The sequence below is a fragment of the Juglans microcarpa x Juglans regia genome, chromosome 3D (assembly GCF_004785595.1).
Source record: "Juglans microcarpa x Juglans regia isolate MS1-56 chromosome 3D, Jm3101_v1.0, whole genome shotgun sequence".
In the NCBI taxonomy this organism is placed as follows: Eukaryota; Viridiplantae; Streptophyta; class Magnoliopsida; order Fagales; family Juglandaceae; genus Juglans; species Juglans microcarpa x Juglans regia.
This window is the reverse complement of record NC_054598.1, coordinates 17,431,413-17,447,135: the sequence shown is the minus strand read 5'-3', so window position 1 is coordinate 17,447,135 and position 15,723 is coordinate 17,431,413. Positions and strand designations below refer to the sequence as shown.

Genomic DNA, 15,723 nt, shown 5'->3' with positions numbered 1-15,723 from the left:
TATGAGACGTAGAGTGTAAAATAATAAATAATAACCGACGAGAATAATCTCTCTAAATAAATATAGCTTGCTTGGTACCGTTCCTGGTTCCAGCCTTCCTATGCTTTTCGTCCAAGAAATATTGTAAATTTTTTCTATAGTACATAAAGATCTGAACCAAAGTCAGTAATTTGGATGGTTAGATTTGAATCTTTACGGTGATGGTTTGGGGTTTTGGACCTTTTGGTCTAAACATGAATATGAACTTTTTGCTTTAACATGATTCTTTTGCTTTAACTTTCCCTTCTAGAAACCAGCTGCCCGAACGGAATTGGGTAATTCCGTGGGTGCCCAAAGACACACACCAAAATCTGCGCAAGATGTAAATAGAAAAACAGGAACACTCAAATACATATATATATATATATATTAATTTTAAGAAACAAAAACAAAATCTGTAGACTCCAGCTTACATTTAAAATTATTACTAGTAATATTTTAATATTTATAAAAATATTCTTAATTTAAAAAATATAATTATATAAAATGTTGTAAAAATATTGTAAGTCTATCTTGTTTATAAAGAATATTAGCATCTAACTGGCTCCTTCCCCCAGGGTGGTTTAAAGGACTGTGGGATGTTCGCACGGACCCGATTCGCGCATTGGAATTTCTACGACGACTGGTTGACCCGTGTTCACATTTTGTTTTCGATTACCAAAGCAAACACGCACGCACGCGGCAGCTGCCTGCCTTAGCTAGTACTAATATTTTACTTTGTCGGTTTGGTTAATTCAACGTGTTCTTGCTTGAAATATTCTCTGCCGAGCCAAATATTCTGGTTATTTCTCTTGCTATATATACATCACCATTCTTCCTCCAGTTTCCTCATCCCTTCCAGTTCTCTCTCTCTCTCTACTAGTTGTTTGTTCCCCATCATACAACCATGGTGTTCTCTAGACCAGCTTCCGAGTCCGATTTCTCGGTTATTTCAACCTCTGGCTCTCTCTATGTCCGGGATTCACTCCCTAAGTACGTGCAAGCATTCTTAGCTATCCATGCATCATCATTTTCTTTTTCTTTTTTTTGTTTCTTCTCTCTCTGCTTCTGGTTTTAGTATTAAAAGTTACGATGAGCAGTACTGATGAATTAGGGTGGGATTGATTCAGGTATAATATGCAGGAGAACTCGATACCAAAGGAGGCTGCATACCAAATAATACACGACGAGTTGCTCCTTGATTTCAAGCCAAAGCTGAACTTGGCTTCCTTCGTCACCACGTTGATGGAGCCCGAATGTGACAAACTCATAATGGAGTCCATCAACAAGAATTACGTTGACATGGATGAATACCCTGTTACCACCGAACTTCATGTATGTATTCATCTCTCTCTCTCTCTCTCTCTCTCTCTCTCTCTCTCTCTTCACTGAAACACGCACACCTCATGTGCACAGACACTATTGCGGGTTGCGGGTTGACTGTTTCTTGTATATATGTTGGTGTAGAATTAATCAAAATAAAAGAAGAGTTTGATCTTCGACCCGGAAGTCAAAATTTCTGTCAAAGTGTGAAAATCTCACGTTATTTTTTTATAAGCCAAATTGTCAAAACATGTTGTCAAATGTCATAGTTTTACGTACTTCTCTCTGTTTACACGACTTCTCTGTTTTCCAAATATGAGACATTTAACATACTTAAATAATTATTAATTTTATTTTCAGATTTTTCTTTCTTAATTTTAGCATATAGTTGGATCAAATTGGATGGAGCTCATAATTTTCACCCTTCTGGTGCGAGCAATATATACAGTCCTTGATGGGAAAGCTAAAAGATAAATTGCTGTTATGTTCATTAATGCACTAAATTTGCATCTCAAGCATTGTTGGTTGGATTTTCGTTTTACACAAAATTCACTGAGATTTCCTTGCATTGAACACATATATATGGCCTTGTAATGCCTCTCATTTCCCAATTTTTTTTCCATGGAAACCCGAAAGTAAACTGCATGGGTCCGTTACACATATAGAATCGTGTATAAACCTTCCCGATAGTATGATCGTATATTTATTTTATTTTATTTTTTTTATTTTTTGCATATATAGAATCGTTGCGTCAACATGATAGCACATCTCTTCAATGCTCCACTGGGAGACTCCGAGGATGCGATTGGAGTTGGAACAGTCGGGTCATCTGAGGCAATAATGCTGGCTGGCCTTGCATTCAAGAGAAAGTGGCAGAACAAGCGCAAGGCTGAAGGGAAACCTTACGACAGGCCTAACATTGTCACTGGTGCCAATGTTCAGGTACAGATCGAGTGCTAGACCATACTGCAAGCATTGATCCGAATTGATAATATAATTTCTAATCCTGTATGCATCTTTGTGTGTGTGTATATATATATATATATAGGTATGTTGGGAAAAATTTGCGAGGTACTTTGAGGTGGAGCTGAAGGAAGTTAAGGTGAGGGAAGGGTACTACGTGATGGATCCTGTCAAAGCTGTGGAAATGGTGGACGAAAACACCATTTGTGTTGCTGCTATCTTGGGCTCCACCTATAATGGAGAATTCGAGGATGTCAAGCTCTTAAACGACCTCTTGCTAGAAAAGAACAACCAAACTGGGTATCTATCTGTCTATCTATATATAATATATATACCACTTAATTAATTCATGATCAGCTCATAAGTTGATCATGTGCTAATTATGTGATTAATTTACTTGCATGTCTGATATTTTGCAGATGGGAAACTCCTATTCATGTAGACGCAGCAAGTGGTGGATTCATTGCGCCATTCATTTATCCAGAGCTCGAGTGGGATTTCCGTCTTCCAATGGTAAAGAGTATTAATGTTAGCGGCCATAAGTATGGGCTTGTGTATGCCGGAATTGGTTGGGTTATCTGGAGGGGCAAAGATGACCTGCCTGAAGATCTTGTCTTCCACATCAAGTACCTTGGAGCAGAGCAATCCACCTTCACCCTCAACTTTTCTAAAGGTAAGCTGATAACCAATGAAAACAAACATCTTTTAATTAGCTAGCTAGTCAAATTATGACACATTCTAAAGGCGAGAACTGCATTCTGGTTCTTCTTCTTAAACCTATGACACATTCTAAGTATCTTTCACCTACCATATATGTGCAGGTTCTAGTCAAATTATTGCTCAGTATTATCAACTAGTCCGCTTGGGCCAGGAGGTAAATGACTAATCTAGTGTCAGAATCTAATTGAGATTTAAGAATAACATCTCCCTTTTAAATACTAAATCAAATAGTTGTGTATATTAGGGGTACCGTCATATAATGGAGAATTGCCACGAAAATGCTATGGTGCTGAAGGCGGGGTTGGAGAAGACAGGGCGCTTTAACATTCAGTCAAAGGACGATGGGGTTCCAGTGGTGGCGTTTTCTCTGAAGGAAAAGAAAGGAGGTCACGATGAGTTTGAAGTCTCTGAAATGTTGCGGCGCTTTGGTTGGATCGTGCCTGCCTATCCCATGCCACCGGATGCTCAGCATGTGATCGTGCTCCGTGCCGTCATCAGGGCTGAGTTCTCCCGAACCCTGGCAGAGCGCCTCGTGCACGACATCTCCATTGTGCTGCATGAGCTCGACAAGCTCCCCCCAAAAGTCTCTGCCGAAGGGAAAGAAGCTGGGGCTGTCACTGCTGCTGATGAAGAGAATGGAAATATCAACGGTGCTGTGCACAAGAGAAAGAGTGACTTGGAAACACAGAGGGAAATCACTACGTACTGGAAGAACTATGTCGTTGCTCAGAAAACTATAAAGCGCCAAAAAGTAATGGCCTCCTAATTAAGGATCAGCACTGATCTCCAACTACTACTACTACTGATCAGGATATATTTATGGGTCCTGAAACACAACATTTTTCAAAAACTTAACCTTATTTGTCTGTTCAGTGTTTATGAGGCTTACCTATAAATTAAAAGCTTTGATTAAGTTGATTAAGCCCAGGTGAAGTTAGTTAATGTAATTGGCCTTTTTGACGACTCTATTTTCTTTTTATTTTTTGTTCTACTATTTTAATTTTTTCAATAAAAAGATCATGAGCTTCAATACTAGAACGATGGAATTAGGGGATGAAATCAGATCAACAACAAATTGAGTGTGTATATATATATATATATATATATATATATATCTCTGCAACGACTAGCTAGCTAGTTATCTTGCTGCTAAACCTCCACTACGTGTAATTATAGTTCGTATGAACCCGTGGATCCAACGACTGATCGACCATGTGGTGTCAAGCCAGTTGCAGTTATTAGCCTTTTTTTTTTTTATTTATTTTTTTTGGATGGAAAAAAACTTCAATTTGGGGCTCCCGGTTGGGTCTCCAAAATACACCCGCGATCATGATATCATGGAAATGTCACGATCTAGACTAATGCTACATTACTCACTCTCAACCCACTATCATTTTTTTTTTTTTTTAAAAATAAAAATTCAAAGGTTAATGCGCAATGCCACCTTATGATAGTGTGCTAAGAAAAAAAATGTGAAAATGTGGCATATAGACTATTCCAAATTAAGCAGGTACTTTAATTGAATTAACCTGTAAATTAGATTAGAATTATGCTTCATCCAATTCATATTTTTCGTCTGCTTTGCGTTGGACTTCTCCCAATGGCTCAAACTCCTTCTAATTTAGACAATAGTGTTCGTCCGATTGATCCTATTTAGACTATTATGTCTCATCACACATCCATGTATTTAAGGTATCCTTCTTAGCTGCCATTCTTTTATATATATATATATATATATATATATAGGCTCTCGGCCTTTGAATTTTGGTCATATAGTTGACGACGATCATATACAGCTCATTGTTAGCCATAGCTCCATATTTGATGTTCTAGTTGTCAATCACTTCATCACCAATACCATTTTCATCATCTCATCGGTGATCAATCAATAGATATGAATGGTACACTCAAATTTTAAATTTAAGATTTCAAAATTCTTCACCTTGAGTTTGAAGAGGGATGTTGGAGATAATATCAAATTAATATTCTTAATTTAATATTATCTCGATCTGATTTTCATAATTATCAAATCATTTTGATTTGATGTATATTACTTTGACTAGAATACTACCTAAATTATGTTGATTTATATTAGTTTGATTAGATTATTTCTTTATTTCACATAGCCTCTTTCCCTGTAAATATACCTTATCACTGTATATAATGTAGGTGATTTTCTGGCATGTTGCTGCGTGTAGGCAAAGTGGCTTGACTTTCTATATTGTCAAGAGTTCTACGCTTGCCTTTTTTGTAGAAAAGGTGTCTTGACTTCCTATATTATGAGGAAGCCATTTTTTCTTTGTATGCATGATTGAAGGCAAGAATGCTTTGCAACCAAAAGAGAAACCTATGACGGCTCCTAGGTGCAAGACTTTGATTTGTTTTACTTCATTTAAAGTTTGCCATGCGTACATGAGTATCCTTCTTGTAACTATTTATGGGTGAATTGTATTTTTGGTTGAAGTTGTTCTTTTTTGTGTAAGAGTGTCTTTCTGTACATGAGTGTCATTCTAGTAACTATTTATGATATCTTGTTTAGTTTGTTGCTTTTTAATTGAAATGAATGAAATTTGGGTATTTCTAATTAGAACAATTCGTGAAGAAAGAGTTGTGTCTCATAACTTTGTCTACAGGATGTATTAGTGAGAAAATACCTTTTAAGAAGAGTTGAGGTGGTGGAAATAGGTACCTTCCACAATGTCAAAAAAGTATTTCCCACAGCATGAACTCCTAGCAAAACTGCTGGTTACTGACGAATATGTGTTAATGGGAATTATACTTTTTTCAATGAAAGTGATTCATGGGATTACCAGCACTCCACCTCATTTCGTGGCAAATAGTCTTCTTTTTCACCTATACGGAAGATTGGTACTTATGTAAAAAATATTCTTAAGACGAAAGCTGGTCATGGCAACAACTAAATTCCACCACCTCATTTCATGGCAATTACTCTTCTTTTCTACCTATACGGACGATTGGTGCTTGTGTCAACAACTGAATTCCATCATCTCATTTCATGGCAAATGTCTTTATTTTCACGAAATCCACTACAGAGGATGACATATTTGCAGCCATATCTAGATGATTTCCACAGCGATCTCATCGTGAAAAATAGTACTTTTTCCCCATGAGATATCATTTTGGTGGGAACAAATACCTTATCTCACCAATAATATGCTACGAGGCTCCCACGAAAGAATTTGGTGAGTAAAAAATTTTTCTCACCAAGGTGGTATGTAATCCAACCAATTTGACTCGTGGAAAAGGGTCATAAATGGTGTAGTGAATTGTCTATCCTCATGTCCAAAAATGTGCAACTCTCATCTACAAGAGCATGCATCTCAAAATTGAAAGAAGTGAGAGAAGAGAGCTCAAGAATATGAATAATCAATTGAATGTTTTCTCTGTAACGAGATTGTGATGTTTGAGTGTATTGGGGCTTTGGGCTTGAGCAATTTGTTGCAGCTCTTTTGTACTCCACTTTTGATTAGTGAATTTCTTTAAGACATTCTCCATCAGTGGATGTAGACTATTATTTAAGTCAAGCTACTTAAATCTGGATGTATTGTACTGTGATTGCTGAATTTATTTATTATATTTTTCTACTTTTTGATTATACTATATTTTTCATTTGTCACAACACTGCAAAATGTGGATAACACAACTCAAGTATTCAAACGAAGCATCTATGTATAATTGTCTCAATTAGTGGGTTGAACATTGAAAGTGTTAGAAAAGGAGAAAACAAATATTCACTACTCAATGTGTAGGGGTAAAAATACTAGGCCCAAGATCATTGCTAGACCACCAAAAAGTAATCTCCAGTACGAAAGTGGGAAAAATGAGAAAAGAGACAAAACAGGGAACAAAGACTGAGGAAGGATAGTCAGATACGCAAGGAAAGTCAGATGAGAGAAAGGAGATGAAGTTACATAAAACCGAATTACTTGCCAACCACTGACAGGGGCTTAAAAAAAGAGGGATTTGATGGAAAGGAAGAGGGGACTTCTGGACGACTACTACTAGAAGATAAAAAGATATTCTTCAACCTCGCGACAGGAGACGCCATTTCTTTTCTCTAGGTTAAAGGGCCGCTGACCTCCATTTGTACAATGAGGTACGGAGACCATAAGAGACTATAAAATACTCTCATTATAGTGGATTTGCTATCCAAACGATCCATGGACGTAGGGCATGTGCCGAACTACTTAAATCTGTGTATCTCCTCTATTTATATTTTCTATATTCTTTCTCTATTTATTACTATGGATGTACGTACATGTACCGTATCAACGTCCCAAACCACTATCATAGGCTTTGGACCGCTTCATCGAGATCTAGGCCACCTCCGTGTGTCGGGAATGATATTTTTTTCCCGTTCCAGCTTGTGGGGAGATTTTAGGCTTTGACACAATGCATTTTCTATTTCTTTTCAATTCTATCATGTATTGCATTTGTACTAGCTACAACATTGTACATTGCAAACTGAAATCCTTTCCTGTTACTAGCAATTCGAGGGAGGAAAGGTTGCATACCAAACTTGAATTTAGTTGTAGGTAAGAAAGTTTTCTAAAACTGCATGTTACCACACATCATGTCTCATTCTTAACTCTCTTTTCAACCCTCGCAGCCAAAAAACTCTACAATCCATTTTTTCCAGCTTATCTCACTTAAGAGAGCGATGAGAAGAGGAGAGAGAGAGGGTTGAGTATTTTGTCCTCCACTTTTTATGCCTCTCTTTTTCCCTTGGGGTCGGAGACTCGGAATAGGCCTGATTTATTGCTTTTTTGGCAACCCCAAGCTCACACACGTGTACATTATAACATGCAACTCATTGTATGTAGTATTACTTTGATTCGAAGTAACTTGTTGCAAACCCAAGAGGTCTTAGCTCAGCCCATTGTTACATCATTGGCACATTTGGCCCATATTCCAACCTTAATATTACCCCCATGACATTTCTTACGCCTCCAAAACACCAAGGTGCAGCTAAAATTCATCCAAATACAATGACCCAAGATGGAACAACAGCCCTTCTTGAAGCTAGATTGAAGCCATGGAACGCTATTCTTGCACAATCCTCCAGGAAAATCCAATCTCTTCTTGCTTATCGAATTTACAAAGCCCAAGGGCACCAAATATGAGCAAATCCACAAGTGCAGCATGGTCACTAGGGTGGCCATAAACATAAATGGCCAACTTAGTAGCAATGGTGTTCAACATTTCAATAGTAGCCACTACCATACCAGATAAGGCAATGAGCCTAAACTTAAAAAAATAAAAAATAAAAAATAAAAAAATTACAATGGAAAAAATTGAAATTAATGAGGACATATTTACATCTCAAAGCAAGAAAAATAATATAACAAAGACATTAATAGGGCATACAAACACTGATGTACTGGAAGAGAGGAACCACTATTAATTGCTTTGCCTATAAACACAAACTGATTAGGTAGTCATAACAATAAAATACCCGCCCCTAGTGGACACGTAGCTAAGCCCAGCCCTCGAATGGACTGGGAGCGAGTTCGGCCCCGGCCCAATCCCACTTGGGTGGATGTCCCCTCCCTGGAGGCAGATTCACCCTCAAGCTGTTCGCCCATCGTCAAAGTTGCAACCATGACACATGACTAGAGAGAGAGAAAGAGACAGAAAGAGTCCGAGAGATCAAGTGGTGACAGTGAGACTGTGAGAGACCGGTGACGTCGAGAGGATGAGAGAGAGAGAGGGGAAAGAACTGCAACGGGAGTTAAAGTACTAACCTAAAATAAAAAGGTACCGTTGTATTAAAAAATTATTTTTTAAATATATGTAATATATATTAAGCTGAGAGAAGGGGTAAAATCTGGACGGGCCTAGCCCAGCACGTACTCCCAGCATTTGAAACGAGCTTTAATCCACCAGTCCGTCCGCTGCATACGGGAGGATGCAAGATGCAGCCCTAAAACCAGCCTGCTTGTCATTCGTTGTTACGAAGATCTCTTATTATTTGCAATAGCTTTTTTGGAGGTGCATAATTCTGGGAAGGTGTTCTTGGAAGTCACGTGACTTCAACTTCACTTCGGTCAAATAGTCAATATAGTACAAGTTTAAAAGCTCAACAATTTTGGAAAAATATCTGCCGTATGCATTATTTTTATTTTTATTTTTTGGATAGGGTTGAATTTATATAAGAATAAAAGACCATAGATTAAAATATATATTTTCCGTAAGAGGATTGAACATGTGAGCCGATCCCTCAAAGATAAGAGAGGATCTTTACAAATAGATCTCGTCTTAAAATTTTTATATCGTTTTATCTCATTATATTTTATTTTTAAATATAATTCAAATACAAATATTTTTAAACTAATCATTATAACTTTCTTAAATTTTCAAGTAAAAAATAAAAAACAATTCAAAATTTTTAAATTTTTAAATAAAAATAATATTATAAAATTATATTCTAACAATTTTTTAACTTTATAATATTTTTTATTCAATTTTTTTTTCAAAACTCAAAAAATATTTAACTTAAACTATCTTATTATTATTTATAAAATTTTCATCTGATCTCAACTCCAAACGAGCCGGTACTGTCCCCCAACAGTTGCAAACAATAATGTGTATGTGTGAATCAGGCTGTTCATGGGCCAGATTTTCAATTAGATTTGTTTGGACTTGGAGTCCACAGCTTTTGAATCTGGATGTTCAGGCCCGGCCCGTTTTCACGCTGCCTCCTCTCGGCTAAAAAAGGCAATCATCTTCGGCACAAAACACCATACACAAATGAAGCACACCAAACAAACTTGCTAAATGCCGCATCAATTATTATTAAAATCCACACGAAATACAATGTGGGTGACACCTGTGTAAACAAAACTTGGACCATTCAAAGCCCATGATCGGAAAAAAAACAGGTGGTCCCATACACCAACCACATGTATTTCTTTCTTCTTCCATGCTTCATGCTTGCTTACCCATCGGCCCCACCAGCATGCCCATTTACTGGGCCCACTTCATATACGACACCCACCACAGGGAGACGGTTGGAAAACAAAAAAAAAAAAAAGAGGAAAAGCTGAAATTTGAATTGTGGCTTTATGGGCATGTCTTTGCCTCAAATATATATGACTCTTCCACTTTTACATGCAGGAAACATAATATGATACCCATTGCAATTATTAAGTTCCCCACACTATAGAAAACCAAGGAAAGTAAAAGGTCACCCCCATTTCACGAATCCCAAGAAACACCACCCACTTTTAATTTCTTCCTTCTCAACCGTTGACTGACTACTACTGCTGCCTGTGCGGCAGTGCTGCTTCTGAAATCATCTAATTCTCCTTCTCTTCAACTTTTTTTTTTTTTTTTTTTTTTTTTTTTACTTTTTTGGCACAACTTGCACATAAATAGAACCATTTCTCATCATTTAATGGCTCATTAAGACACACACACACAAAACATCCCCTCCCAACAAAATGGGTGAGCTTCACTCCCTGGCTTACACTCATGCTGGCAGCCTCCATAGCTCTTCCCTAGGTTGGGATTTTCACAACCTTGGAGTTCTCAACCAAGACACAATGTGTTTAGGTACCCACTTTTCTTTGTCTGCAGTTAATTCTTCTTGGAGTACCCAAATTCTTATATGATTGTGTATATTAACTATTTATGTTGTCATGGATGGAAATGCTGCACCATTCACTTCGCCTCCAGAGTCTGATTTTTCGAGCGGCTATTTGGAAGACGCTTTGGTTGAATTTAGGGACCGAACCAAACGAAGACGCATGCTGTCATATACAGATGATGATCGTACTGATGATGGTTTCAAAGATCTTGAGCAGGTATTTCTTCTTTCTAGCTAAATTTCCACACTGGTTTTTCTTGACTAATTCACAGAGATTAAGGATTACTGTTTTTAACCACATGCAGAGCCAGTACTGGAATTCAAACAGCTCATGGGGAATGTCCGAGAATATTTATTCATTGAGCCAGATTAACGATGTCGACGGATTCTCAGGTAATTATTTCAGATTGATCAATCTTCCGAAGTTTTTTCTTGTGGTGCTGTGGTATTAATTAACATTGTATATAGATGAGCCAATAATTATGAGCAGAATCAGCGAGGACGCAAGCCTTATCACAGACGTACAAACCCCAGAAGATCAGGCCCCTGAAGCTACAGATTCTTCTTCATCTTCTTACAAGCGACAACCTAGCACCAAGTCTTCCGACAAAGAAACCCTCTTCTCCACAGATCCTGCTGGTACATCTCCCTCGCTCTCTCTCTCTCTCTCTCTCTGAGTGTTTAGGCAGGAGCCAGAGAGGCTTTTCTTGTGCCTAATACATGTATGTATTTGTTTTTTATTCAGGAGATTCTGTTAAGGGTGCGAAGAAAGTGATAACAAGGGTAGTGTATCCATTTGCATTGGTGAAACCAGGAGGTGTTGAAGGGGACATAACCTTAAACGACATAAACGAGAGGATACTAATGCCGCCAACAAGGCCGGTAAGGCATCCGGTGGGGGACTTTGCATGTCGGCCATGTGTGTCCCCTGATGGTCCTGGGCTTTCTGGGAAAGCTGTTGTCGCTCTTACAAGAATCCACACACAAGGAAGAGGAACAATCACCATTATCAGAACTAAAGGCTAAGAATTATTTGTGTCTATACTTTTAATTAGCTGTTGTTGGGCTTTTTAAGCGATGCTTGTTTCAAAATGTGTTCATGTATAGATAGAGATTTTTATGCATTATTTGATCAGTTTTCGTACATAATTATAGTCACCCAAATTAAAGCTACGTACTTCTTGTGCTCAGAGATGAATTATGTCCAGCAGCTTCATCTCAACTCAAAATGGTGTACTACGTACGGCGAAATTAAAAGGAAAAGTTAAAATAATAAATGAAAAAAGAAAGAACAAGTGGGCAGAAAAGAAAAAAAAAAAAGGAAGCTCTTTACAAGCCAAAGTTTTACACCCTGTTTGGCAAGGTCCGGATTATTTAGTTGAGGTTTGGACAGTGAATTGAGTTTAGAGGAGATGAGTTGAGATAAAAGTTAAAACTTGAATAAAATATTTTTAAAAAATTATTTTTTAATATTATTATTATTTTAAAATTTGAAAATTTTGAATTGTTTATTATATTTTGTGTAAAAATTTAAAAAAATTATAATGATTAGATGAAATGAATTGAGATCATCTTTATATCCAAACCTAGCCCGACGTTCGCTTGTTGGGCATGGGAACCCAAAATTAGAGTAATATTGAACGAATATTTAGTTGGACTCGTATAAATTTGACTCGAAATTGATTTGTTTTTTTAATTAATAATCTAAGATTAATCAGGAATTTAGGCCATGCGCGACTGGACTTGCATGCATGTGTATATATATATATATATATATAAAGTGCCTGTAGTTTCTTGTTTATTTTTCTGATAAATAGTCATGATAAGATATTATAATATAAGAAAATCAATTTTGTTAATAAAAGTACTTATGTGGTTTATTTCAATATTGTTGGTCAATTTGATAATATATTATAATTAAGTTCATAAATAACTAACTTGAATAGTACAATTAATTAAGCTTTAGTTAGATAACTAAAGAAAAAAACGAATAGAACAGGAGATCCAGTAGTACTGATCATTTCATTTACAGCATAGGGCAAGCCATGCTGGCTGCATGCACAAGACTTGCCATTTCTCTGATTAAAGTAGTACTGGCCGGGTTAGACGTTTAATTCGGTTGAATTAAAAAAAAAAATTGCTGAACAAGAAGAACCCGGACGTCGTTAGTACTGTAATGGGATATCCAATATGGATATATATATATATATATATATATATATATATATATGCTACCAAATCAACATGAATAATGCGGCTTGCAGGCAGGCCGGCCGGTCAACTTCGTTTGAATTAGGTGGTCAAGTTTGAAATTTAGAGCAATTTTTGTAATAAGAAATATCTGATTAATTAATTAATCAGCTCTTGACTTTAGAGTGGGAGCAGCAACGGCGCCGCATTAATACATGAAGTGATTTATATGAATAATTTTACATACAATTATAAAGTGTGTAAAAGTTACGTAATCGCCGTATAACTATTTTGAAAAAAAAATGAGATATACTATTTAAAAATTAATTTTTTTCATATGAGTCCTATATTTTATTTATTTTTTTCAAAACGATTACGCAGTAGTTACACAATTCATAATTGTAAATATCTTTTCTCTTTCGGGATTAATTAGTTAGCTTTCACACTCACGAAGATTTTGAAAACTTTGAAAACTTCTCATCTCATTATTACAATTTTTCTAAATTCTCATATAAAATAAAATAAATAATTTAACTTTTTTTAAATTTTAAAATAAAAATAATATTAAAAAATATAATATTTTAACAATATTTTATTTAATTTTTTAACTTTAATATCAACTTATTTTTTAAAACAAACGTGACCTTAGTTACAAATTATGATGATATTATATATTATATATATTCACGAAAAAGACCGGAATAATTAACCTGCATGCAGCATTAATATCTATTTAAGTAGCTGCCAATTAATTAAGCAGTAGTACTCAGCAACGTACCATGCATGGCAACCAGATTTATAATTTCCAGCTTGAGAATTTATAATATTCTCAACATGATTAACTTGTAATTAGCAAGATCTCATGACATGCATCCATCTTGTTAAATAAAAAAGGATCTCACGTACGTACAGCAGCGCGCTACTTGTACTTGTACATATACATAGCTCTTAATTCCCAATTTTCAAACTCTTTCAGTATTATATATCATGTGTACGTAGTGGCACCCATCATCATGACCAAGCAACGTACGGCCTATTAACCACTACCACTACAAGCTCGCTCATGGGAATCGGATTTTATGCCTAGCTAATTTGTTTTGGTAATCATTTTAATCTCATCTTATTTTTAAAAATAAATAATTTAATTTTTTTAATTTTAAAATAAAATTAATATTAAAAAAATATATTTTAATAATATTTCATTTAATTTTTAATATTTATATCAACTCATCTGGTCGCATCTTATATACAAAAATAAACAAGACTAAATAGTCAATGTACAAAAAGGAAGTTAATTAAATTCACACAAATTAATTAAGTTTCTTACCCAATGGCCAAGAACTAATTCGGCCGCCACCCCGGCTAGAAGGCCTTTTAATTAGCGGCCAGTATAACTTGACTATAAATATCCTAATTACCTAATTAATTTGTATTATAATTATATAAATTCTCATCCAGAACTTGATTTGTTGTCCCAGCTAGCTTTTTATAACATTTTTCTGATAATTATACGTTCTTAATTAATTCTGCTTTAAGACCCCTTTTTTTTTTTTTTTTTTTTTTTCAGTACTAACACTAGTCAGACAGTTAAAGGCTGAGTTACTTAGAGAAGTGAGGGCTAGAGAATGTGGGGAAGCTAAGAGATATTTGGGGTTATCTTCAATGGTGGGTATTAGGGAAAAATACACAACTTTTAGAAATATAAAGGAGAGAGTATCTAAGAGGATCAATTGTTGGAGCAACAAGTTTCTAAACCAGGCTGGTAAGGAGATCCTCAATAAATCTGTATTACAAGCTATCCCTATTTATACCATGTCAATTTTTAAGTTGCCATGTAGACTTTGTAATGAAATTTCACAGTTAATGGCTGGGGGTTTGGTACTTGAAAAATAACAGAAAAGTACATTCGAGAAAGTGGAGCTTGGTGGTGGGGGGCATCAAAGGAATTGGGAGGGATGGGCTTTAGGGATATCTCGTATTTTAATGTATTTTAACTGAAAGATTATTTTAATTAATTTAAATATTAATTCTCTTGTTTTAAAATTTATTAAATTTCTCGTTAGTTTATTTTATGATTTTTTTAAGTTATGAAAATTATTTTGCTATGCTTTATTAATATTAATTATTGTTTTGTATTTAAGTTTCTCTTAATTTAAATTAGTTGCTTGTGGATTTTAAAATTATTGTTGTTGGATTTAATTATTTTATTTTACTTAGTCACTGTGTTTAAACTAATTTTATTTAAACTGCTGTTTTGAAATAATTTTCGTTGGATCAATTTTGTGACCCAAGTTGTAAGGATTGGACCTCATTTATTTCTCTTCTATTTTCTTTTTCTCTTTTCTTTCTTTTCTTTCCTCTTTTTCTTCCTTGTTTTTCTTCCTTTTTCCCCAGCCTCCCAGCCGTGCGACTCCCCTCCCCTCTCTCCCTGTGCGTTTTTCTTCTTCCTCCAGCCTGCACCGCCATGACTGACACTGCCCCTCTCCTTCCCTTCCCCACCGGCCGACGACCTCACCCCTCCATTTCCATCCTCTCCCGCGCCGCCGTCTGTCCCCACGCACGGCTTGAAGCCGCAAACTTGTCTTCGCTCCAGCACCGCCGTCGCGTCACCTCCGACCACCATCTTATCACCACATCATCCTCGACCTCTTAACAACCTAATGCACCCATCTCAGCCTCAATCTGCCACCGATGAAGCACATTCATCTCATTTTCTAATTTGTGCATTTTGGCCTCCAAACACCTCCCACGCTGCCACCCACGACCAGCCACCGCCACCACTACCTTCACCGACATCCCTAAGCTCTTCTCTAACAATCTCGAGTCTTAGTTTGTCCCCGTTGAAAAGTGAGTTTTAGATACTCACGGCCTAGTGCATTTTGCACTGTTTCATTACTGTG

The 15,723-nt window shown here is 36.2% G+C and overlaps 2 protein-coding genes across 2 annotated transcripts; both read left to right on the top strand.

Annotated features, from left to right (window-relative positions):
- The first annotated feature begins 780 nt into the window (after positions 1-780).
- Positions 781-3,935, top strand: LOC121256320 (glutamate decarboxylase 4-like). The gene is made up of 7 exons (XM_041157082.1): positions 781-1,011; positions 1,149-1,353; positions 2,083-2,283; positions 2,390-2,604; positions 2,724-2,977; positions 3,126-3,178; positions 3,269-3,935. Exons 1-7 carry the CDS (start codon positions 926-928, stop codon positions 3,788-3,790), a joined length of 1,536 nt encoding a protein of 511 aa, XP_041013016.1. The 5' UTR covers positions 781-925; the 3' UTR covers positions 3,791-3,935.
- A 6,224-nt stretch (positions 3,936-10,159) lies between these two features.
- On the top strand, positions 10,160-11,777 carry LOC121254027 (protein XRI1-like). Its single transcript, XM_041153988.1, has 5 exons — positions 10,160-10,599; positions 10,723-10,850; positions 10,939-11,026; positions 11,102-11,272; positions 11,379-11,777. Exons 1-5 carry the CDS (start codon positions 10,488-10,490, stop codon positions 11,657-11,659), a joined length of 780 nt encoding a protein of 259 aa, XP_041009922.1. The 5' UTR covers positions 10,160-10,487; the 3' UTR covers positions 11,660-11,777.
- The last annotated feature ends 3,946 nt before the right edge of the window (positions 11,778-15,723 follow it).

Excerpts from the sequence above, each read along its gene's own strand:
- LOC121256320 (XM_041157082.1), top strand. The coding sequence starts at position 926 with ATGGTGTTCTCTAGACCAGCTTCCGAGTCCGATTTCTCGGTTATTTCA. Across the intron at positions 2,284-2,389 it reads TCACTGGTGCCAATGTTCAG|GTATGTTGGGAAAAATTTGC; the intron begins GTACAGATCGAG and ends ATATATATATAG. Across the intron at positions 2,605-2,723 it reads GAAAAGAACAACCAAACTGG|ATGGGAAACTCCTATTCATG; the intron begins GTATCTATCTGT and ends GATATTTTGCAG.
- LOC121254027 (XM_041153988.1), top strand. The coding sequence starts at position 10,488 with ATGGGTGAGCTTCACTCCCTGGCTTACACTCATGCTGGCAGCCTCCAT. Across the intron at positions 10,600-10,722 it reads CCAAGACACAATGTGTTTAG|AGTCTGATTTTTCGAGCGGC; the intron begins GTACCCACTTTT and ends CTTCGCCTCCAG. Across the intron at positions 11,027-11,101 it reads CGATGTCGACGGATTCTCAG|ATGAGCCAATAATTATGAGC; the intron begins GTAATTATTTCA and ends CATTGTATATAG.